Genomic DNA, 25,742 nt, shown 5'->3' with positions numbered 1-25,742 from the left:
AACAAAGCAATGCGTGTCACCTTGTAGGCTACTACTAAACCAGAACAAGAAACGATGGTGTGTCGGCTGTATTCTCTTAAAGGGTTAGGAAGAAATATCTGTCAGCTGTTTTTACTGAAGCTCCCGAGTAGCGCAGCGGTCTAAGCCACTGCATCACTACATACCCGGGTTCGATCGCGGGCTGTAACCGACCGTGATCTGGAGACCCGTAGGGCAGCGCACAATTTGGCCCAGCATCGTCTGGGTTAGGGGACTTAATGTTACATAAATATAAACATATAATATAAACCTATATGTGTTGAACGCGTCGACTGTGTTGAAATGGGAAGTAGCCAACATTTTATAAGGAAGTAGAGAAATAACGGTCGAAGAAACATGTTTGAGGTTTGTAGCCTTTTACAATTTATTATAGAAAAGTGTTTGAGAACTTAGACTATTGTAGAGAGAGGTGATTTAGGGGGTTAAACATCCGCAGAATTGTAAAGTTATTACAATACTGATTTCAACTTTCAAGAATAATAATTGTAGGCTTAAATGTTGATTTATATTGATTAGCCTAATTAATATGTGATGTTATAGGCTATGAGGTAGTGAGTTGTTATAGGCGATTGATTGCACATTATAATGTCTACTACCGTCTTTCAATGTAAAGTAGATGTCTATAATGTATTTTAGTTGACCACAGACCGTAAAAGTGTTGTCATTCTTATTGGTTCTTCAATGTTCAGAAATATTGACTGTTCTGTTATTTCTTATTGTAGCTGAGTGAGCTGTGACTTACATCTAATATGAGTCTCTCTGGGGAGAGAGAGGAGGAGACCACTGCCAATAAAATGAGCCTCTCTTTGGAGAGAGAGGAGGAGACCACTGCCTCTAAAACGAGTCTTTCTGGGGAGAGAGAGGAGGAGACCACTGCCTCCAAAATGACTCAAGACACCAGTTCTAAGAGGTAAGAGATTACATGTAAAATACAGAGTTCTCTTAAAAATATCAAACTAATGAAAAGTGTTCCCGAATTACATAAAATGTAGGTCTATATCATTCATTTAAAATGCCAGAAATGGATTTACCAATTGGAAACTGTAGCTTTATAAAGAAACATCAGGACTTCTAGAAGTTCCATTATACAGTTGTTAAAAGGAAGTAGATGGGGTATTGATGAGGTATTGATGAGGTATTGATGAGGTATTGATGAGATATTGATGAGGTATTGATGAGATATTGATGAGGTGATCTGCCTCCCTGTTTTGTTCAGTGTCCAGAAGCCCAGAGCAGAGTCCCCTACAACCAGCCTGCTATCAATGACGAGTGATCAGCCACCTGCTTTCAGCCAGGAACCAATACCAGATGACAATAAGGAAGGGGAGAGTTTGGACAGCGAGGATGCATTAAAGATCACACACAACCTTCTGGACAGAAGAAGTAAGACTGTATTTCATACAATATAACAAAGAACGGTGCAAAGGCCCTTATAAAACACATACACACACACTTATGAGTCCCAACTCTCATTGTTTTCCTACAGGTCAAACTCTGCTGACAGTCCAACAAGACATTAAGGCTAAACTGAAACACAAGTATCAACACACATCTGAAGGAATTGGACACCATGGAAACCAAAGTCTGTTAAAGGACATCTACACAGAGCTCTACATCACAGAGGGTGGAAGTGGAGGGCTCAATAATGAACATGAGGTTAGACAGATAGAGATGGCATCCAAGAAACAAACCACACGAGAGACATCAATCAAATGCAACGACATCTTCAAGCCTTTACCTGGACAAGACAACCCTATCAGAACTGTGCTGACAAAAGGAATCGCTGGCATTGGAAAAACAGTCTCTGTGCAGAAGGTCATCCTTGACTGGGCAGAGGGAAAAGCAAATCAGGACGTTAATTTCATGTTTCCTCTTCCTTTCCGTGATCTGAACCTGAAAAAGGACCAATACAGTCTGATGCAACTTCTTTCCCACTACTTCCCAGAGCTGAAAGAGATTGACAGCATTGAAGATGGTGAAACCAAAACTGTTTTCATTTTTGATGGTCTGGATGAGTGCCGACTTCCTCTAGACTTCAAAAACAATGAGAAGTGCTGTGATGTCACGAAGCCAACCTCAGTGGACGTGCTGCTGACAAACCTCATCGAGGGGAATCTGCTTCCCTCTGCTCTCGTCTGGATAACCTCAAGGCCTGCAGCAGCCAATCAGATCCCTCCTGAGTGTGTTGACCAGGTGACAGAGGTACAAGGGTTCAATGATCCACAGAAGGAGGAGTATTTCAGGAAGAAAATCCCAGATCAGAATCTGGCCAATGATATCATCAAACACATGAAGACATCAAGGAGCCTCCACATCATGTGCCACATGCCAGTCTTCTGTTGGATATCAGCCACTGTCCTTGAGATGATGCTGAAAGAGGCAGAGAAGGATGAAGTCCCCAAAACTCTGACCCAGATGTACTCACACTTCGTGCTCATCCAAATCATTGTGAAGAACAGGAAGTACAACAAAGCCACAGAGACAAACCCAAAGGAACTGTCTCAGTCAGACAAAGAGATGATCCTGAAACTGGCCAAGCTGGCTTTCCGACAGCTGCAGAAGGGCAACCTGATCTTCTATGAGGAGGACCTGAGAGAGTGTGGCCTTGATGTCACAGAGGCATCAGAGTACTCAGCATTGTGTACAGAGATCTTTAAAGAAGAATCTGGGCTGTACCAAGAGAAGGTCTACAGCTTTGTGCATCTGAGCATTCAGGAGTTTCTAGCAGCAGTGCATGCTTTAGAATCATGTCTGTACAAAAAGGACATCACCCCCACTAGTGATAATTTTTACTATGATGATGAAGACGAGAAGTATGACGATGATGAAGAGGAGTCAATCCAGTTGTCTGACTTACACGAGAGCACGGTGGACCAGGCCTTGAAGAGTGAGAATGGACACCTGGACCTGTTCCTCCGCTTCCTTCTGGGTCTCTCATTGGAGTCCAATCAGAATCTGTTACGAGGCCTTCTGCCACAGACAGGAAGTACCACACAGACAAATGAGGAAACAGTTGAGAGAACAGTCAGGTACCTTTCATACAAGATCAACCAGGAATCCTCACCAGAAAGGATCATCAACTTGTTCCACTGTCTGAATGAACTTGGTGCCAACTCTCTAGTTGAAGACATGCAGACCTCCCTGCGATCAGGAACTCTTTCAGAAACAAGACTAAAACCTGACCAATGTTCAGCCCTGGCCTACCTGTTACTGATGTCAGAGGAGGTGCTGGAGGAGTTTGACCTGAAGACATACAACACAACAAAGGAAGGTTATCAGAGGTTGCTGCCGGTAGTGAAAACCTGCAAGAGAGCACTGTAAGTTCTGTTATTGTGTTGATGTATAAAGTATCATTATAATGAAGGATTTGTATATCTGACAGATTATCTCCTCTCTCCAGACTGGATCACTGTAAACTCACATATGAATCCTGTGAGACTCTGGCCTCAGCTCTGCAGACACCAAACTCCCCCCTGAGAGAACTGAACCTCAGCAACAATGACCTGAGAGACAGAGGAGTGGAGCTGCTCTGTGTTGGACTAACCAGTCCACTCCGCAACATACAGACACTAGTGTGAGTTAAATATCTTCAGTATCCTCTGTCTTTATAGTGTTTATATATTTGTAGTAATTATGTTTTTAACATTTTCTGAACATATTGGTAAATATGCAGAAACATACATACGATGTAATCAATATATGAAACTAAGGTTAAATATCTTGAGTGAGTTATTATGTTTTTAACAGTCTAATCATGTCCTTCTGTTATTGTCTTAATGCATCTCATTATTCTTAAATCTTTGCATATTTAACAGTGTATCGACATATCTCCTCTCTCCAGACTAGCTGGCTGTAAACTCACATATGAATCCTGTGAGACTCTGACCTCAGCTCTGCAGACATCAAACTCACCCCTGAGAGAACTGGACCTCAGCTACAATTACCTCGGAGACAGAGGAGTGGAGCTGCTCTGTGTTGGACTAACCAGTCCACTCTGCAACATACAGACACTAGTGTGAGTTAACTATCTTCAGTATGAGTTATTATGTGGATGTTTTAAACATGTGTTAATCATGTGATCTTCTGCCCTCTAGTGTAGGTCAGTGTGGTCTGACAGAGGGTTGCTGTTCAGTTCTGGCCTCAGTCCTGAGTTCACCCAACTCACAACTGAAACAACTGGAGCTGAGAGACAATGACCTGCAGGACTCAGGAGTTACACTGCTGTCTGCTGGACTGGAGGATCCAGACTGTAAAGTACACACACTGGGGTGAGTGTTTGAGTGTGTGTTGCTAGTGTTACGGATACAAGTGTGTATCCTGTTTCTTTTCTCTCCTTCTCCTCCTCACAGGTGAAAATCATCTCTCCCCAATCAGTCATCAACCAGTCCCCAATCAGAAGACACCTGCTCCCCTTTCCTCACCCAATCACAGCCCCTTTCCCTTGGTTTAAAAACCCAGTCAGTTGTTTTCTCCCCAGCTCATTATCTCGCAAGCGCATTCTCAATCTGAGATCAATCTTTGTGTTCAGTCTCTCAAGCGCTCTCTCCGTATTGATCTCTTTTGTTTTTGCAACTGCATGTCACATTTGTCCGGTAATCCTGTGAGTATTGTTTTGTTGTTTGTTTGGTGGGAAAAGGGGGTACCAAGACAAGTCGCCCATGGGCATACATTACCCGTAGGAATATTGTGTCTAAGTACCCTAGTTAGAACTGGGCGGACCACCCTCTGTATTTTTGGTTAGTTAGCTAACTGTTCTTGAAATAGGCTAGTCTAGTTTAGGGGTGTTTTTGGATTATTGTTTCTTTGCTTGGGTCCAGCTCAGCCCCTTTTCTCACACCCCATTACCGTGTGTTTACAAATAAACCTTTAGTGTTTGACGGTAGATTTCAGTTGTCTGTAGTTTTTGGTTCTCACTGTTACTTGTCACGATTATAATTTGCATGATTTATGTTACGGGTCTCGTATCCATCCCCCCTAGACCGCTGGGCCAAAGGGGTTCGTAACATAATGTTCAAGTATGTCCTCTACAGTATGTGCTTTAAAGTACTTCGGGGATCTGTACTTTTACTATTTATATTTGACAACTTTTAGTTTTACTTCACTATATTCCTAAAGAAAATCACGAGAAAAAAAAATAATAATGAAATGTATGAAATGTATGCATTCACTACTGTAAGTCGCTCAGCATAAGAGCGTCTGCTAAATGACTTAAATGTAAAATGAACTTTTTACTCCTTACATTTTCCCTGACACCCAAAAGAACTCGTTACATTTTAATGCTTAGCTCGACAGGAAAATTGTCCAATTCTCACACTTATCAAGAGAACATCCCTGGTCATCCCTACTGCCTCTGATCTGGAGGACTCACTAAACAGAGAACATCCCTGGTCATCCCTACTGCCTCTGATCTGGAGGACTCACTAAACAGAGAACATCCCTGGTCATCCCTACTGCCTCTGATCTGGAGGACACACTAAACACACATGCTTTGTTTGTAAATGATGTCTGAGTGATGGCGTGCGCCCCTGGCTCTCCGTAAATAAACTAGAAAATTGTGCAATCTGGTTTGCTTGATAAGGAATTTAAAATGATTTGTAATTTAACTTGTAATACTTAAGTACATTTCATCAATTCCATTTACTTTTGAAACTTAAGTATATTTAAAACCAAATACTTCAAGACTTTTACTCAAGTAGTATTTTACTGGGTGACATATACTTTTTCTTGAGTCATTTTCTATTAAGGTATCTGTACTTTTACTCAAGTATGACAATTGAGTACTTTTTCCACCACTGGTCCTCTACTCCCCTCAGTCAAGCGTTCAAGTTTGTTCTCTACTCCCTCTAGTCTAGGTCAGTGTGGTCTGACAGAGGGTTGCTGTTCAGATCTGGCCTCAGTCCTGAGTTCACCCAACTCACAACTGAAACAACTGGAGCTGAGAGACAATGACCTGCAGGACTCAGGAGTTACACTGCTGTCTGCTGGACTGGAGGATCCAGACTGTAAACTACACACACTGGGGTAAGTACAGCTGTTTCAGTCAGGTCAGTACTGAGTTAGTAAAACAAATACTCTGAAAATCTGATGTTTCATGACAATGTTTGTGTCATGGAAAAATGGATGGGTGTCCTACAAGATGATTGACACCAGTACATCAACCTAGACAGCTGTTGTGTGTGTCTCTCTGTAGGCTGTCTGGCTGTCTGGTCACAGAGGAGGGCTGTACTGCTCTGTCTTCAGCTCTGAGGTCAAACCCCTGCCACCTGAAAGCGCTGGACCTGAGCTACAATCACCCAGGAGACTCTGCAGGAGGACTGCTTTCAGCTGCTCTGGTGGATCCCACATATAAACTGATGAAGCTGAAGTAAGTCAGAATAGATGTCCTAATAGTGTGAGCAGCGGTTGTGCCATATGTAGTGTAGTAGGGTCAGTAACATGAGGACATGATGGTAGAATTAAGGGGAAGTTTACACAGCAGGCTGAGCACTCCAACACAGCATACAGTTGAAGTCGGAAGTTTACATACACTTAGGTTGGAGTCATTAAAACTCGTTTTTCAACCACTCCACAAATTTCTTGTTAACCAACTATAGTTTTGGCAAGCCGGATAGGAAATCGACTTTGTGCATGACACAAGTCATTTTTCCAACAATTGTTTAGACAGATTATTTCACTTATAATTCACTGTATCACAATTCCAGTGGGTCAGAAGTTTACATACACTAAGTTGACTGTGCCTTTAAACAGCTTGGAAAATTCCAGAAAATGATGTCATGGCTTTAGTAGCTTCTGATAGGCTAATTGACATCATTTGAGTCAATTGGAGGTGTACCTGTGGATGTATTTCAAGGCCCACCTTCAAACTCAGTGCCTCTTTGCTTGACATCATGGGAAAATCAAAAGCAATCAGCCAAGACCTCAGAAAAAAGATTGTGGACCTTACACAAGTCTGGTTCATCCTTGAAGGTACCACATTCATCTATAAAAAGAATAGTACGCAAGTATAAACACCATGGTACCACACAGCCGTCATACCGCTCAGGAAGGAGACGCGTTCTGTTTCCTAGAGATGAACGTACTTTGGTGCGAAAAGTGCAAATCAATCCCAGAACACCAGCGAAGGACTTTGTGAAGATGCTGGAGGAAACTGGTACAAAAGTATCTATATCCACAGTAAAATATATATCTATATCTGTAACGCTTGTCGTTAACGGGGACCAAGACGTGGAGTGTGAAGTGCTCATGTTCACTTTTATTTAATTCCAAAACAACAAAACGACCGTAAACAGTCCTGTCAGGTGCAACATACACAAAACAGGAAACAACCACCCACAAAACACAGGAAAAAACACCCCTACCAAATAGGACCTTCAATTAGAGGCAACGAGGAACAGCTGCCTCCAATTGAAGGTCAACCCAAGAAACTTAAACATAGAAATAGACACACTAGAATAAACAGAAATATACTAACATAGAACATAAACCAAAAACCCCTAAACACATAAAACAAACACCCCCCTGACCAAACTACAATAACAAATAACCCCCTTTACTGGTCAGGACGTGAGAGTACCCCCCCCCCCCAAATATGCAGACCCCGTATGCACCTCAAACAAAAAAACACAAAATGAACCCCAAATAAAGGGAGGGAAGGGAGGGTGGCTACCGTCACCGGCTCCCGTGCTACACCCCCCTCCCCAATCTTCCAACTACGGAGGTGGCTCAGGCTCCGGCTTTAGTCCCCACTCTAACCTGTCCACCCCCGCTGAAGGCTCAGGGCTGTAGTCCACCGCTGAAGGCACCGGGCTGAGGAGCGACTCTGGCCGCGCCGGACTGGCGGGCGACTCTGGCTGCGCCGGACTGGAGGGCGACTCTGGCAGCTCTGGACTGGAGGGCGACTCTGGCAGCTCTGGACTGGAGGGCGACTCTGGCAGCTCCGGACTGGAGGGCGACTCTGGCAGCTCCGGACTGGAGGGCGACTCTGGCAGCTCCGGACTGGAGGGCGACTCTGGCAGCTCCGGACTGGAGGGCGTCGCTGGAGGCCACGTGCTCACAGCAGGCACTGGCTGTACCAGGTTATGGAGGCGCACTGGAGGGAGAGTGCGGGGAGCAGGAACAGGACGTACTGGACTGGGCTGGCGCACTACAGGCCTGATGCGTGGGGCTGGCTTAGGAGGCGCCAGCCTAGTAACACGCGCCTCAGGGCTAGTGCGAGGAGCAGGAACAGGACGTACTGGACTATGGAGGCTTACCGGAGAGAGAGTGCGAGAAGCAGGCACATGCTCACCACAATAAGTACGGGGAGTTTGCACAGGGCTCACCCCTGGCCCAGCCAAACTACCCGTGTGCCCCCCCAAAAAATGTTTTTGGGGCTGCCTCTCGTTCTTCCCTGGTAGGCTCCGATAACGTTCAATAACTTGCCCTCAAGTCCAGTTTCTTCTCTCCATTCACTCCAATACCGACCAGGTGTCCATCTCTGCCCGGGCACGCCGCTTGATCCAGTCATGGTGGGTGGTTCTGTAACGGCCGTCGTTGTGAAGAGACCATTGCGCAGCGTGTTGAGTGCTCATCTTTTATTTTGGATGAAAAAAGGCACTTCACAAAGAAAAAACAAACGACAGCCAAACAGTTCTGTCAGGTATCCCAACACACTAAACAGAAAATAACCACCCACAAAACCCAAAGAAAAATAGGCTACCTAAGTATGGCTCCCAATCAGCGACAACGATGTACAGCTGTCCCTGATTGAGAGCCATACCAGGCCAAAACAAAGAAATACAAAACATAGAAAAAAGGACATAGAATGCCCACCCTAGTCACACCCTGGCCTAACCAAAATAGAGAATAAAACCCTCTCTATGGCCAGGGCGTGACAGTAACCCCCCCCCCAAAGGTGCGGACTCTGGCCGCAAAACCTAAACCTCTAGGGAAGGGTCCGGGTGGGCATCTATCCGCGGTGGCGGCTCAGGGGCAGGACGCAGACCCCGCTCCACCACTGGCTCACCCCACTTTGGTGGCGCCTCTAGAGCGGAGTCCCTTGCCGCCGGACTGGCGGGTGACTCTGGCTGCGCCGGACTGGCGGGACTTGCAATAGGCCTGGCTCTGGGCGCAGGCACAGGATTCACCAGGCTGGGGAGACATACAGGAGGCCTGTCTCTTGGAGCAGGCACAGGACTCACCAGGCTGGGGAGACATGCAGGAGGCCTGGCTCTGGGAGCAGGCACAGGACTCACCAGGCTGGGGAGACATGCAGGAGGCCTGGCTCTGGGAGCAGGCACAGGACTCACCAGGCTGGGGAGACTTGCAGGAGGCCTGGCTCTGGGCGCAGGCACAGGATCCACCAGGCTGGGTAGACATGCAGGAGGCCTGGCTCTGGGAGCAGGCACAGGATCGACCGGGCTGTGGGGGAGCACTGGAGATCTGGTGCGTAGGCTTGCCACCACTCTTCCAGGCTGAATGCCCACTTTCACCCGGCACAGGCGGAGCGCAGGCACATGACAAACTGAGCTCTCCCAGCGCCCCGGAGACACAGTAAGCAGAGCCGGCGCAGGATACCCTGGGCCGAAACGGTGCACTGGAGACCAGACGCGCTGAGCTGGCACAATCCGCCCTGGCTCGATGCCCACTCTAGCATGGCACTTGCAGGGGTGCTGGCGTACTGGAGACACCGTGCGCTTCACCACATAACACGGTGCCTGACCAGTACCACGCTGCTTCCGGTAAGCACGGGGAGTTGGCTCAGGTCTATCGCCTGACTCCGCCAATCTCCCCGTGTGCCCCCCCAACATTTTTTGGGGGGGCTGCCTCTCAGCCTCCTCTTGCCGTGCCAGCCGATCCTCCCAGAAACGCCGTACTGCCTTCGCTCTCCTTCGGCGGGTGGCGGTATTCTCCCGGCCTTATCCCCATCCAGGATTTCCTCCCAGGTCCATGGCTCCTTTTTCCCACGCTGCTTGGTCCGTTGGTGGTGGATGGTTCTGTAACGCTTGTCGTTAACGGGGACCAAGACGTGGAGTGTGAAGTGCTCATGTTCACTTTTATTTAACTCCAAATCAACAAAACAACAAAACGACCGTAAACAGTCCTGTCAGGTGCAACGAGGAACAGCTGCCTCCAATTGAAGGTCAACCCAAGAAACTTAAACATAGAAATAGACACACTAGAATAAACATAGAACATAAACCAAAAACCCCGAAACACATAAACCAAAAACCCCGAAACACATAAAACAAACACCCCGAAACACATAAAACAAACACCCCCTGCCACGCCCTGACCAAACTACAATAACAAATAACCCCCTTTACTGGTCAGGTCGTGACAATATCCACAGTAAAACGAGTCCTATATTGACATAACCTGAAAGGCCACTCAGCAAGGATGAAGCCACTGCTCCAAAACCATCATAAAAACCCAGACTACGGTTTGCAACTGCACATGGGGACAAAGATCGTACTTTTGGGAGAAATGTCCTCTAGTCTGATGAAACAAAAATAGAACTGTTTGGCCATAATGACCATTGTTATATTTTGAGGAAAAAGGGGTAGGCTTGCAAGCCGAAGAACACCATCCCAACCGTGAAGCACGGGGGTGGCAGCATCATGTTGTGGGGGTGCTTTGCTGCAGGAGGGTCTGATGCACTTCACAAAATAGATGGCATCATGAGGAAGGACAATTATGTGGATATATTGAAGCAACATCTCAAGACATCTGTCAGGAAGCTAAAGCTTGGTCGCAAATGGATCTTCCAAATGCACAATTAACCCAAGCATACTTCCAAAGTTGTGGCAAAATGGCTTAAGGACAACAAAGTCAAGGTATTGGATTTGCCATCACAAAGCCCTGACCTCAATTTGAAAGAACATTTGTGGGCAGAACTGAAAAAGCGTGTGCGAGCATGGAGGCCTACAAACCTGTGTAACGGTTGTCATAAGGAGTGGACCAAAACGCAGCGGGAGTATGTACACTCATCTTCTTTTTATTAACCTCTCTGGGGTATGTGGGACGATTTCGTCCCACCTACGTAACAGCTACTGAAATTCCAGTGGCGCGATTTTTGAATCGTTAGAAATACTATAACTTCAATTTCTCAAACATATGACTACTTTACAGCTATTTAAAGACAATAATCTCGTTAATCTAACCCCACTGTCCGATTTCAAAAAGGCTTTACAACGAAAGCAAAACATTAGATTATGTCAGCAGAGTGCCCAGCCAGAAAAATTCTGACACCCATTTTTCAAGCTAGCATATCATGTCACATAAACCCAAACCACAGCTAAATGCAGCACTAACCTTTTATGATCTTCATCAGATGACACACCTAGGACATTGTGTTATACAATACATGCATGTCTGTTCAATCAAGTTCATATTTATATCAAAAACCAGCTTTTTACATTAGCATGTGATGTTCAGAAAAAGCATAATCACCGCAAACTTCTGTGGAATTTACTAACAGTTTGCTAAATTACTCACGATAAACGTTCACAAAAAGCAAAACAATTATTTTAAGAATTATAGATACATTACTCCTCTATGCACTCGATATGTCCGATTTTAAAATAGCTTTTCGGATGAAGCACATTTTGCAATAATCTAAGTACATAGCCCGGCATTACAGGGCTAGCTATTTAGATACCCACCCAGGTCAGCCTCCACCAAAATCACATTTCCTATAAGAAAAATGTTCTTACCTTGCTTGTTCTTCATCAGAATACACTGCCAGGACTTCTACTTCAATAACAAATGTTGGTTTGGTCCCAAATAATCCATCGTTATATCCAAACAGCGACGTTTTGTTCGTGAGTTCTAGAATGCTTCTTCACGGTCTCACGCATGGCGCATTGGCGTGTCAAAAATGTCTAAATATTCCATTACCGTACTTCGAAGCATGTCAACCGCTGTTTAAAACCAATTTTTATGCCATTCAACTCGTAGATTAGTGATAATATTCCGACCGGGAGTATGCATTGAGCCTAAACAGCCGAATAAAATTTCTCCTCAGAAGCGACTCATGCACGCGCATCATTCAAAGGTCCTCGGAGCAGCCACTTACAAAAGGTGATAATGTGTTTCAGCCTGAGGCTCCCTCGTAAACCTTCAGGTTTTTCGCGGGTTCTGAGAGCCTATTGGAGCCCTGGGAATTGTCACGTTACAGCTAAGATCCTTACTTTTCAATAAAAAGATGCAAGACGCACGACTCCTTGTCAGACAGGGTACTTCCTGCTTGAAACCTTGTCAGGTTTTTGCCTGCCATAGGAGTTCTGTTAAACTCACAGACACCATTCAAACAGTTTTAGAAAATTCAGAGTGTTTTCTATCCAAACCTGAACAATAATATGCATATTCTAGCTTCTGAGTTGGTGTAGGAGGCAGTTAAAAATGGGAACATATTTTTTCCAAAATTCTCAATACTGCCCCCTAGCCCAGACAGGTTATTAAGGACAAAGAAGGAAAACCAAAACAAACACGTATACAAAAAACACAACGACAAAGAACAGGCCGGTAAAGCACAAGGCTATACACAGCAACAACCTCCCACAAAGTCACAGGTGAAAACACGCGACCTAAGTATGACTCTCAATCAGCAACAACGATGTACAGCTGTTCCTGATTGAGAGCCATACCAGGCCAACACAGAAATACAATACTAGACCAGCCCCCTAGAAATACAAACACAAGACATACCCAACACCCCGGAACACATAAATCAAATACCCCTATACAATACACACACCCCCCGAACCACTTAAATAAACTACCCGCTCTACTTAGACACTTACACCAAATAAACCCCAGAAACACTCTACACAAAATACCCTTTAACTAAACCCATACACAAAACCCATGAAAACAAATACCCTCTGCCACGTCCTGACCAAACTACCATAACAAATAGACTCTTTACTGGTCAGGACGTGACAACCTGACTCAGTTACACCAGCTCTGTCAGGAGGAATGGGCCAAAATTCACCGTTTGACCCAAGTTAAACAATTTTAAGGCAATGCTACCAAATACTAATTGAGTGTATGTAAACTTCTGACCCACTGGGAATGTGATGATAGAAATTAAAGCTGAAATAAATAATTCTCTCTACTATTATTCTGACATTTCACATTCTTAAAATAAAGTGGTGATCCTAACTGACCTAAGACAGGGCATTTTTACTAGGATTAAATGTCAGGAATTGTGAAACTGAGTTTAAATGTATTTAGCTAAGGAGTATGTAAACTTCCCGAATTCAACTGTACATCAACACATGAATACTCTCCTGCATCTCTGATATCCTGTTGGAATTGTACTCTGTTCTGTATGCATTAGGTAGGATAGAATACCTGTATGTCTCTAGTAATGAATTGTACTCCGTTCTGAATGCAGTAGGTAGGATATAATACCTTTATGTCTCTAGTAATGAATTGTACTCCGTTCTGTATGCAGTAGGTAGGATAGAATACCTGTATGTCTCTAGTAATGAACTTGGATAGTGAACCAGAACACAACAATATTGTTTAAATGTTGACTGCTTTATTAGGTCTTTGTCAGTCAATAACCTGTTTCTCATACAGTGTGGATCATGGTGGAGAGTGCAGGCTGAAATCAGGGCTAAGGAAATGTAAGTCTCTTTAATCCTAATTAACTACATATTCAGAAGTATAGTAACTTAGTAACTAATCAATACTTGTTCTGTTCCTACAAAACAACATTTTATATCAACATGTGGTTTGATTAACCTCATACATCTAGACGTTCCGCTAGCGGAACACCTCCTCCAATATCCAATGATGGGCGTGGCGCGAAATACAAACTCCTCGAAAATCCGAAAACTTCCATTTTTCAAACATATTACTATTTTACACCATTTTAAAGACAAGACTCTCCTTTATCTAACCACACTGTCCAATTTCAAAAAGGCTTTACAGCGAAAGCAAAACATTAGATTGTCAGCAGAGTACCCAGCCAGAAATAATCAGACACCCATTTTTCAAGCTAGCATATAATGTCACAAAAACCAAAACCACAGCTAAATGCAGCACTAACCTTTGATGATCTTCATCAGATGACACTCCTAGGACATTATGTTATACAATACATGCATGTTTTGTTCAATCAAGTTCATATTTATATCAAAAACCAGCTTTTTACATTAGCATGTGACGTTCAGAACTAGCATTCCCACCGAAAACTTCCGGTGAATTTACTAAATTACTCACGATAAACGTTCACAAAAAACATAACAATTATTTTAAGAATTATAGATACCAAACTCCTTTATGCAATCGCGGTGTCCGATTTTAAAATAGCTTTTCGGTGAAAGCACATTTTGCAATATTCTGAGTAGATAGCCCGGCCATCATGGCTAGCTATTTTGACACCCACCAAGTTTGGTACTCACCAAACTCAGATTTACTATAAGAAAAATTGGATTACCTTTGCTGTTCTTCGTCAGAATGCACTCTCAGGACTTCTACTTCATCACCCAATGTTGTTTTGGTTCCAAATAATCCATAGTTATATCCAAATAGTGGCGTTTTGTTGTGCGTTCAAGACACTATCCGAAGGGTAATGAAGGGTGACGTGCCCGGCGCGTATCGTGACAAAAAATTTCAAAACATTCCATTACTGTACTTCAAAGCATGTCAAACGCTGTTTAAAATCAATTTTTATGCGAATTTTTCTCGTAAAATAGTGATAATATTCCGACCGGGAGTCGTTGTTTTCGTTCAAAGACTGAAAATGTAAACATGGAGTCGTCTCGTGCACGCGCGCCCCGTCTCATTGTTCTCAGAACGACCACTTACCAAATGCGCTACTGTTTTTCAGCCAGAGACAGCAGAGTCATCATTCAACGTTCTGGCGCCTTCTGAGAGCCTATGGGAGCCTCACAAAGTGTCACGTTACAGCAGAGATCCTCAGTTTTGGATAGAGATGGCAAAGAAGGCCAAGAAATGGTCAGACAGGGTACTTCCTGTACAGAATCTTCTCAGGTTTTGGCCTTCCATTTGAGTTCTGTTATACTCACAGACACCATTCAAACAGTTTTAGAAACTTGAGTGTTTTCCATCCAAAGCTAATAATTAGATGCATATTCTAGTTTCTGGGCAGGAGTAATAACCATATTAAATCGGGTACGTTTTTTATCCGGCCGTGAAAATACTGCCCCCTATCCATAACAAGTTAAACTCTCCTTTTCTCTACAGATGCCTGTCATCTCACCCTGGACCCAAATACAGTAAACCCAAACCTGATACTGTCTGAGGGGAACAGGAAGGTGACATGTGTGAAAGAGAAGCAGCATTATGAAGACCATCCAGACAGATTTGACTGTAGTCCCCAAGTTCTCAGCAGAGAAGGCTTATCTGGATCTCTTTATTACTGGGAGGTGGAGAGGGATGGTGACAGGGATGGTGACCAGATTTACATTGGTGTGATGTACAAAGGAATGAAGAGGAAGGGACGGGAGAGTGACCGTTGGATTGGATTCAATAGGAAGTCCTGGTTTTTATTCTGCTATGATAAAGGTTATCACTTTTACCACGCTGGAGTCCGTACGAGATCCATCCCTCGTCCTCATTCTAAGAGAGTTGGTGTGTTTCTGCACTGTCCAGCTGGTATTTTGTCCTTCTATAGTGTGTCCTCCTCTGGTACACTGACACACCTTTACACATTCTACTCCACATTCACTGAACCCCTCTATCCTGGGTTTGGGGTTTACTCCTTCTCCCCCTCCTCAGTGACCCTGTGTCAGATAGATGACCAACACATTCAGAGGTGAGTCATAGCAAAGTTTATCATTTGTTTCCTCTGGAATCATTCCTACAGTTAGATTAGTAGTAGTGGTGTGTTTTAATGTGTTCTGTTGGACCTACAGACAGTTAGATTAGTAGTAGTGGTGTGTTTTAATGTGTTCTGTTGGACCTACAGTCAGTTACATTAGTAGTAGTGGTGTGTTTTAATGTGTTAGTAGATTCCTGTCCTCTATTTAATTTCAGTCTGTTAAATTGAACAGCCTCTCTGTAATGTCATTCTCTCTCTAACCACTAGAGGGCATCAGAACCTGTTAAATAGAACAGCCTCTCTGTAATGTCATTCTCTCTCTAACCACTAGAGGGCATCAGAACCTGTTAAATAGAACAGCCTCTCTGTAATGTCATTCTCTCTCTAACCACTAGAGAGCATCAGAACCTGTTAAATAGAACAGCCTCTCTGTAATGTCATTCTTTCTCTAACCACTAGAGGGCATCAGAACCTGTTAAATAGAACAGCCTCTCTGTAATGTCATTCTCTCTCTAATCACTACCTGGGGGTATGTAACTCATGATACCTGGTGACTTCACACCTCTAAGGGCTTTCCTCAAGATATGCAATGTCAACTGTTGGTATTGCCTATATGAAAGTTGACATAGTGGGTTATGTCACATTTAGGCAATGCGCCCTACGTAGGGAGTTGTTCTCTCACCCCTTATAAACTTGTTGTATGTCTTATGAAGACTGTATGTATGCTATATAAAGCCTTTATAAGTTGTATTTAGTTTAATCACAGTCTATCCTTCTGCTTCTCCAAATCAGAGACCATGGTGGAGAGAGTTGGATCAAGCCTGGACCTGAGAACACCAGAGACCATGGCGGAGAGTGTTGTATCAAGCCTGGACCTGAGGACACCAGAGACCATGGTGGAGAGAGTTGGATCAAGCCTGGACCTGAGAACACCAGAGACCATGGTGGAGAGAGTTCGATCAAGCCTGGACCTGAGAACACCAGAGACGATGCTGGAGAGAGTTGTATCAAGCCTGGACCTGAGAACACCAGAGACCAAGGTGGAGAGTGTTGTATCAAGCCTGGACCTGAGAACACCAGAGACCATGGTGGAGAGTGTTGGATCAAGCCTGGACCTGAGAAATGTGAGTTAACTGATAATTGTTTTTAAATCAATATGAATAAAGTGTTCATTATAGTTGAGTCCCAGGCAAGGAACACAATCATGATCTATTTGGTCAAAACAAACTTAAAGGTAGAGTCAGCAATATGACGTATATGCACAAAGTAAACAGCATTGTGGGTCAATTTCAATAACAACTAAGAGCATTGTAGAGCAAGGCTAAACTTCTCCGCTGTTTTGGTCCAGTGGCTACCACTCTGTAAGAGAGTGAAGAGAACCCTTGTACATGGGCAGATACTGTGTGAGAGAGAGAAGTCAGGCATCTTGCTCATCACAATATCTGTGGTGCTGCTCGTACAAAATAATTTAGCTGACTCTACCTTTAAGCTCTCATCCTAGGATCTACCAGAAATCAGGCCCCCAACATCTACAAAACATGAACCAGAACGATGTTTTTTCCTGCTTCCACAAACATTCATTAATATAACACTAATGTCAGATTATGGTATGCTAATGAGTGTCCATTCTGAGACTGTTGCTCACTTATACACTGCTCAAAAAAATAAAGGGAACACTAAAATAACACATCCTAGATCTGAATGAATGTAATAATCTTATGAAATACTTTTTTCTTTACATAGTTGAATGTGCTGACAACAAAATCACACAAAAATAATCAATGGAAATCCAATTTATCAACCCATGGAGGTCTGGATTTGGAGTTACACTCAAAATTAAAGTGGAAAACCACACTACAAGCTGATCCAACTTTGATGTAATGTCCTTAAAACAAGTCAAAATGAGGCTCAGTAGTGTGTGTGGCCTTCACGTGCCTGTATGACCTCCCGACAATGCCTGGGCATGCTCCTGATGAAGTGGTGGATGGGATCTCCTGAGGGATCTCCTCCCAGACTTGGACTAAAGCATCCGCCAACTCCTGGACAGTCTGTGGTGCAACGTGGCGTTGGTGGATGGAGCGAGACATGATGTCCCAGATGTGCTCAATTGGATTCAGGTCTGGGGAACGGGCGGGCCAGTCCATAGCATCAATGCCTTCCTCTTGCAGGAACTGCTGACACACTCCAGCCACATGAGGCCTAGCATTGTCTTGCATTAGGAGGAACCAGGGCCAACCGCACCAGCATATGGTCTCACAAGGGGTCTGAGGATCTCATCTCGGTACCTAATGGCAGTCAGGCTACCTCTGGCGAGCACATGGAGGGCTGTGCGGCACCCCAAAGAAATGCCACCCCACACCATTACTGACCCACTGCCAACCGGTCATGCTGGAGGATGTTGCAGTCAGCAGAACGTTCTCCACGGCGTCTCCAGACTCTGTCACGTCTGTCACGTGCTCAGTGTGAACCTGCTTTCATCTGTGAAGAGCACAGGGCGCCAGTGGCGAATTTGCCAATCTTGGTGTTCTCTGGCAAATGCCAAACGTCCTGCACGGTGTTGGGCTGTAAGCACAACCCCCACCTGTCGACGTCGGGCCCTCATACCACCCTCATGGAGCCTGTTTCTGACCGTTTGAGCAGACATATGCACATTTGTGGCCTGCTGGGGGTCATTTTGCAGGGCTCTGGCAGTGCTCCTCCTGCTCCTCCTTGCACAAAGGCGGAGGTAGCGGTCCTGCTGCTGGGTTGTTCCCCTCCTACGGCCTCCTCCACGTCTCCTGATGTACTGGCCTGTCTCCTGGTAGCGCCTCCATGCTCTGGACACTACGCTGACAGACACAGCAAACCTTCTTGCCACAGCTCGCATTGATGTGCCATCCTGGATGAGCTGCACTACCTGAGCCACTTGTGTGGGTTGTAGACTCCGTCTCATGCTACAACTAGAGTGAAAGCACCGCCAGCATTCAAAAGTGACCAAAACATCAGCCAGGAAGCATAGGAACTGAGAAGTGGTCTGTGGTTACCACCTGCAGAACCACTCCTTTATTGGGGGTGTCTTGCTAATTGCCTATAATTTCCACCTGTTGTCTATTCCATTTGCACAACAGCATGTGAAATGTATTGTCAATCAGTGTTGCTTCCTAAGTGGACAGTTTGATTTCACTGAAGTGTGATTGACTTGGAGTTACATTGTGTTGTTTAAGTGTTCCCTTTATTTTTTTGAGCAGTATATATTCATTTTTATTAAAACTCTAATTAATAATTATTAATTCATTATTCCATGAGATTGTCCATTTTAAGTAACAACTACTTTTGACTTCAGGGATTCCTCAGAGCTGTAAGACTTGTGACCATGTTGAGGTAAGTCATAATGTCAATTCTTACTTTTACATGCCTGCAGGAGTCAGGCACAGTCTCAAAGCCAGGTGTGTACTGACCAACCATTCATACTGGGATATAGACAGTCCTGTGTTCTGCTTTAGTAATATAAACACAGTCTCAAAGCCAGGTGTGTACTGACCAACCATTCATACTGGGATATAGACAGTCCTGTGTTCTGCTTTAGTAATATAAACACAGTCTCAAAGCCAGGTGTGTACTGACCAACCATTCATACTGGGATATAGACAGTCCTGTGTTCTGCTTTAGTAATATAAACACAGTCTCAAAGCCAGGTGTGTACTGACCAACCATTCATACTGGGATATAGACAGTCCTGTGTTCTGCTTGTAGGCATGCAGGATTTTAGCTGTTGTCATATTTTGTCATTAGACAGTTTAATTGATAAATCACCAGCATTCCATGTAACATTGAATACATACATTAGATTAGTTAATTTGGTTAATGGGCCAGTTTCCCAGACACAGATTAAGTCTAGTCCTGGACCTTAAAGAACTTTCTATTGAAACTTCCATTGAGCATGCTTTTTAGTCCAGCACTAGACTCAATCTGTGTCCAGGAAACAGGCCCCATATGTATTACTGACATGCTTTTCCTTGTTCAGGACTCCACACACTGGATTCAGATTGAACCCTTGACTTCCACTGTCCAGGGAGTGACAATGTTCAGGTAAAATAACTACTTTTAACATTTCATTCCACTTGCTAGTGTATTTCCCCATTACCTTTGGGAATAGTCTTCTAATCCAACCTCTCCATTTGACCATTGACCCTCTCTACCATATCTTGTTGTTGCCCTCAGGCACAGGACACCCAAAGGGAGTTATGAGTGCACAGTGTCTGGGCTCCGCTGGCTGTGTGAGAGAGATGTCATTCTGAAGTATCACTTCAGGAACTGGGAACCCTACAGTCACCTTCTGAAAGACATGCAGTACACACAAGGTGGTCCATTGCTGGACATCACTATGGAGTTAGGTGAACTGGAGGAAGTTCATCTGCCACACTGTGTCTGTTTAGGTAAAACCATATAGAAATAGTATTCAGAAAGACATTTCCATGGAACTGAGTTTCAGTTCCTGAATTAATGAATGAACTGTTCTGGGAGTTTGAGTTTACTGTGATCTGGTACTGCATATTCTTTGTGTTTTAGTTGGATGAATGATACAATATTTGTCTTTCTGCCTCCTTTTTATTGTGTTGTTCAGGGACCAACCCTTCCCTGAGGAATGAGATGAAGATTCTTCATGTAGAGGAACATGGAGTGTCTTTAGAGGAAGTGCATGAGGTCACCAGATTCCATGCTAAGATTCTCCATCCGAAGTTCTCACTTATCTCTGTTATACTGAGATTACTGTCTTTGAACGTAGATGTCCACTGTGACGTGGTCCTCTATATGGCAGTAAAAAGGTCAACAGTCATTTCAAGGCTGTACCTGCTCCTCAGAAACTCCAGTCAGAAAGAGGTGAGGCACTTTCACTGAAGTGACAACAGTATGTTGAAACTTACTGAAGGAAAGCTGATAGTTTGTTGAAAATCTCTAGATTACAAAGACAACATGCAGCTCTGTGAGAAATCTATTTCTGTGGTAACATTCATTAATACAATAAAAACTATGACTAACATTGGTTTCTCAGTGAGCTGTATGTTGTGTGAATTATGAGACTACATTGTTCTGACTGACTACTACATTGCTCATTTTGTAGGCTGTTCAGGAACGGGAGAAAAATCAGGTGTCCCAAGGATTTTCAGAATTGGTCCTGTCAAGTCCAAACGAGTCCTTAAAGCTGAACAGTTGGTTTGCACTCAAGAATCCCCACTCCACTTCCATCAATCCAGAGGTGCAGTTTTATCAGGCTGAGGACATGAATCTGTCATATTGTATATGAATAACTGGAATATCATTCTATGTCACTATTTCTCTCTCTCTCTGTTGTCTCAATCGTTGCACCATATGGCCTTCTACAGAAGATTCAGCTGTTACCTGCAGACACCACACCAAGCTGTTGTAAGATGATAATGAGAAACACAGGGGTTGACATTGAGATGGAGTTAATCGGGGATGATGAGAGGACAGTATGGAGAGATATGGTACCAATAGGTAGGAGAATATGTCAATCATAACTTATTTTCTGACAGATGCTATTTTGAGTGATAAAACCTATTTTTGTTTCTTTCAGATGAATACATCACTGAAACCCATTCAACTAGTAAGTAAACATGAGAGATACAAACCAATGACTTGAGGGTCAGTCAACATGGTTTACTGTAGGACCTGGACTAGTCCTGATTATAAAAGACCGTCTTCAAGAACAATGACATCTCCCCCAGGACTTGATGTAGATTAGCCTGGTTCTGAATGGCCCAATGACATCTCCTCCAGGACTTGATGTAGATTAACCTGGTTCTGAATGGCCCAATGACATCTCCTCCAGGACTTGATGTAGATTAACTTGGTTCTGAATGACCCAATGACATCTCCTCCAGGACTTGATGTAGATGAGCCTGGTTCTGAAAGACCCAATGACATCTCCTCCAGGACTTGATGTAGATGAGCCTGGTTCTGAATGCTCCAGCCTCTTTTTCTGTGAAACTGAATATGAATGAAACAGTAGTGGTGTGATGTGTTCATTGATGCAGGTCGTTATTGTTACAGAATGTGTTCTCAGTGCTAAGATTCAATAATACAATTTAGACTTTTATTGTAGATCACTTTGAAAGAAGTCTGTTTCTAAATGTCTGAAATGTGAATGAACAAATGTAGTTATTTTGTAACCTGACTCTCTCAGGTGTTGTGTTGGGAGCAGGGTGTCCGGCTGAGAGCAGTCTGACTGGTTCTCCAGAGCAGCAGCTGCGTTCTGTACGGACAGAGTTTGTGTTACGAGTATCAGGACCTGTCCTGGATGGTCTGCTGGACAGACTCCTGCAACAAACAGTCATCAACCAGGAGGAAATGGAGTCAGTGAAGGTGATCGCTGAGAGGGCAGAGAAGGCACGTGACCTCATCGACATGGTGTTGAGAAAAGGAACTGAGTCTAGTTCCAGGATGATCAACCTTCTTGGGGAGTTGGACCCCTGTCTTTGGTCACAGCTTCAGATAAACAGTTGTAGTCAACCCATGGGTGTGGGGAGACCAGGCAGAATAGACAGGCAGGATGGTTCAACATGTTCTTGCTGTCTGTTGCTTTAATTCAGGGTCACAAAAATGTACAGAAAATGTCAATCAAACATGACCACTATAATAGCAATAAACTTACTGAAGGACCAACCACACAGCCTCTCTCCTTCTGCAGCCTCCTGGAAGTGTGGATCTTCTAGCAGGAGGGTCAGTTAGTCCTCCACTAGGTACCTAGCTGGACCCCTATCTAGCAGGAGGGTCAGTCAGTCCTCCACTAGGTACCTAGCTGGACCCCTATCTAGCAAGAGGGTCAGTTAGTCCTACACACATTCAAGATAAATGTATTTTATGAATATATTGTATAGTGTTTTTTTTATATTTTTTTTTATGGGGGTGGATCAGCTTAATACTGCAGATTGTTGCTTCCATCAATGTAATTGTCTGCATCATTTCCATTCACCCATATATTTTTGGGGGTTAAATATACATATCCATACACACATGCATACATATACAAATATATACATACACATACCTATATAAACATACATACTTTTTTAAAGAATATACCTTTATTATTCCCCGCAAACCCTACCACCAATCCCCCAATTGGAGTAAACTAATAAACACTTCAGCTTTTACCTTCAATTTATTCATCTTATACACATTTTACAGACAGTCTATTATACAATAGTTATTTTTTGTTTGTTTTTAGTCCTTCCTCTATTTCTGATGTCCATCCAGTTTGATTTATATTTGTAACTGTGCTATTTCACAAAAGTTCTGAACCTATATACATTTTACAGACCCCGTATGTTTACAATGTTTATCTTGTTATTAGTCCCACCCTTCAGCTCCATTCAACCCCTCCCATCTATCTCTCAACATCATCCATTTCGGATTTCTATTTGCCATTTATTTTTCAACTGTGCTGTGATGCTTCACAAAACAATTGAACCTTTCTATTCTCATAGCTTCTACAGATTGTAAATTAAAAATAAAAATTTTTGCTAAAATAATAATTATATTATTGATTGCTTGACTATGGCTTTTCAAATCACCCAGTATTGCTATCTGCAGCGTTAGTTCTAGGCAAATGTTTCAATTCTTCAGCCATTCCTGGACCTGTGACCAAAAACGAGCTACATATGGACAATACCAAAATAAATGATCACAGCAGAATCTGCAGAGCTGGGAAGATTGTATCCCCCATATATAAAACATTCTATTAGTTGCAAGAATTTTGTATAGTAATTTAAATTGAAAAGTTCGAAGTTTTGAATCCGGCGTTGTTTTGCGTATCAATTCATAAACCATGTGCCATGAAATGGGTACATCGAAAATCTCTTCCCAACTATTTAGCAATTTATACGGCACAGCTGTCAGTTTTTTGGTCCTTAAATGAAATTGGTATATGTTTTTATTTATCACACTTTTCTTTAACCATTTATGTTCTTTAATACAGGGCCGACATACAAGTTCCTTACTTTTTTCCCCTTCTACTTGCCTCTTCCATTTTTGTGGTAATGCTGCAATTAATTGGTTGTAATTTTGGGTAGAGCAGACATTTCCATATGTCTGTGTTAGCTGCATGTGTTACATCACTCCACCAGTCCTATTTATAATATCATTCACTAAGATTATACCTTTTTTAAACATTTCTTTGAAAAATACCGTTTTTTTTTATCAATTACTATATATGAATTAAGCCACAGTATTTGTTGTATTATTTGTTCTGTCTTTTCAGGTAGATTAAACTGAAATTGCAACCAACTTTCTAAGGCTTGTTTAAAAAATAAAGATATTTTGGAGATTATTTCCTTTTCAAACAACCGAAAGTGGGCAGGTGTAATCTGAATAAAGGGAAAAAGGCCCTTCTTGGGATGGGCAGAGACGGCACATAGGATGAGACATTCGTACCAATTTACTAGAAAACCAGTTTGGATTTAAGTATAACTTTGGTATGACTGATGCCTTTACTGAGAGGTCTAATGCTTTAATATTTAATTATTTCTGCCCTCCGAATTCATATTCGTTATATACATTTTTATTTTAGTCATTTAGCAGACGCTCTTATCCAGAGCAACTTACAGTAGTGAATGCATACATTTCATTTCATACATTTTTGTACTGGCCCCCGGTGGGAATCGAACCCACAACCCTGGCATTGCACACACCATGCTTGCATTGCAAACACCATGCTCCACCAACTGTGCCACAGGGAAATAGGCCCTTTTAATTTTATCTGGCTTACCGTTCCAAATAAAATTGAATATTTTTTGTTCATATAATTTAAAAAGCAGGTCACTAGGTGTAGGCAAAACCATAAGCAAATAGGTAAACTGTGATATGACTAAAGAGTTAATCAGGGTGATTTTTCCACAAATAGACAGGTATTTTCCTTTCCATGGTAGCAAGATCTTATCTATTTTTGCTAACTTTCTATAAAAATGTATTGGAGTGAGATCATTTCTTTCTTTTGGGATTTGTATACCGAGTATGTCCACGTCTCCGTCAGACCATTTAATTGGTAAACTACATGGTAATGTAAAATTAGCATTTTTTAGTGATCCAATACGTAATATCATCACTTATCATAATTTGGTTTTAATCCGGAGAGGATAGCAAAAGTATCTAGATCTTCTATGTGGCCGTGGAGAGGCTCTAATTGTGGTTTAAAAAGAAAACATGACTCATCGGCGTACAATGACACCTTAGTTTTTAAGCCACGGATTTCTAATCCCTTAATATTATTGTTTGATCTAATCTTAATAGCTAACATTTCGATGGCAATAATAAATAAATATGCCGATAGTGGACAACCTTGTTTTACTCCTCTAGATAGTTAAACACTTTCAGAGATGTAGCCATTATTTACTATTTTACACCTAGGGTTACTATACATAACTTTAACCCATTTTATAAGAGATTCCCCAAAATTGAAATATTCTAGGCATTTATATATAAACTCCAGTCGTACTTTATCAAAAGCCTTTTCAAAATCAGCTATCAGCTGTCCCCGATATTTCATAATATTCTATTGTTTCCAGTACTTGTCTTATATTATCTCCAATGTATCGTCCATGTAAAAAACCTGTCTGATTATGATGAATAATATCTGACAATATTTTTTTAATTCTATGCGCCAAGCATTTTGCTAGGATTTTTGCATCACAACACTGTGTAAGAGGTCTCCAATTTTTTAAATGGACTGGATCTTTATATATACCATTTGGGTCCTGTTTCAGTAATAATGATATCAGACCTTCTTGTTGCGTGTCTGATAATCTACCATTTATATAGGAGTGGTTAAAACATGCTAATAATGGTCCTTTGAGTATATCAAAAAAAGTTTTGTATACTTCCACTGGTATGCCATCCAGCCCTGGAGTTTTCCCATCCTTAAAGGCCCCAA

General features: G+C 42.8%; 1 protein-coding gene across 1 annotated transcript; it reads left to right on the top strand.

Moving 5' to 3' along the window:
* The first annotated feature begins 283 nt into the window (after positions 1 to 283).
* On the top strand, positions 284 to 17,179 carry LOC115189377 (NACHT, LRR and PYD domains-containing protein 3). Its single transcript, XM_029747946.1, has 13 exons — positions 284 to 384; positions 762 to 949; positions 1,256 to 1,422; positions 1,526 to 3,356; positions 3,440 to 3,613; positions 3,881 to 4,054; positions 4,134 to 4,307; positions 5,887 to 6,060; positions 6,230 to 6,403; positions 13,606 to 13,652; positions 15,238 to 15,808; positions 16,607 to 16,674; positions 17,163 to 17,179. The coding sequence occupies exons 2-13, from the start codon at positions 789 to 791 to the stop codon at positions 17,177 to 17,179; spliced, it is 3,732 nt and encodes a 1,243-aa protein (XP_029603806.1). The 5' UTR covers positions 284 to 384; positions 762 to 788.
* The last annotated feature ends 8,563 nt before the right edge of the window (positions 17,180 to 25,742 follow it).

Source organism: Salmo trutta, unplaced genomic scaffold, assembly GCF_901001165.1.
Source record: "Salmo trutta unplaced genomic scaffold, fSalTru1.1, whole genome shotgun sequence".
In the NCBI taxonomy this organism is placed as follows: Eukaryota; Metazoa; Chordata; class Actinopteri; order Salmoniformes; family Salmonidae; genus Salmo; species Salmo trutta.
Note: the sequence above shows the minus strand (reverse complement) of the source record. Positions and strands in the feature narration are given on the sequence as shown.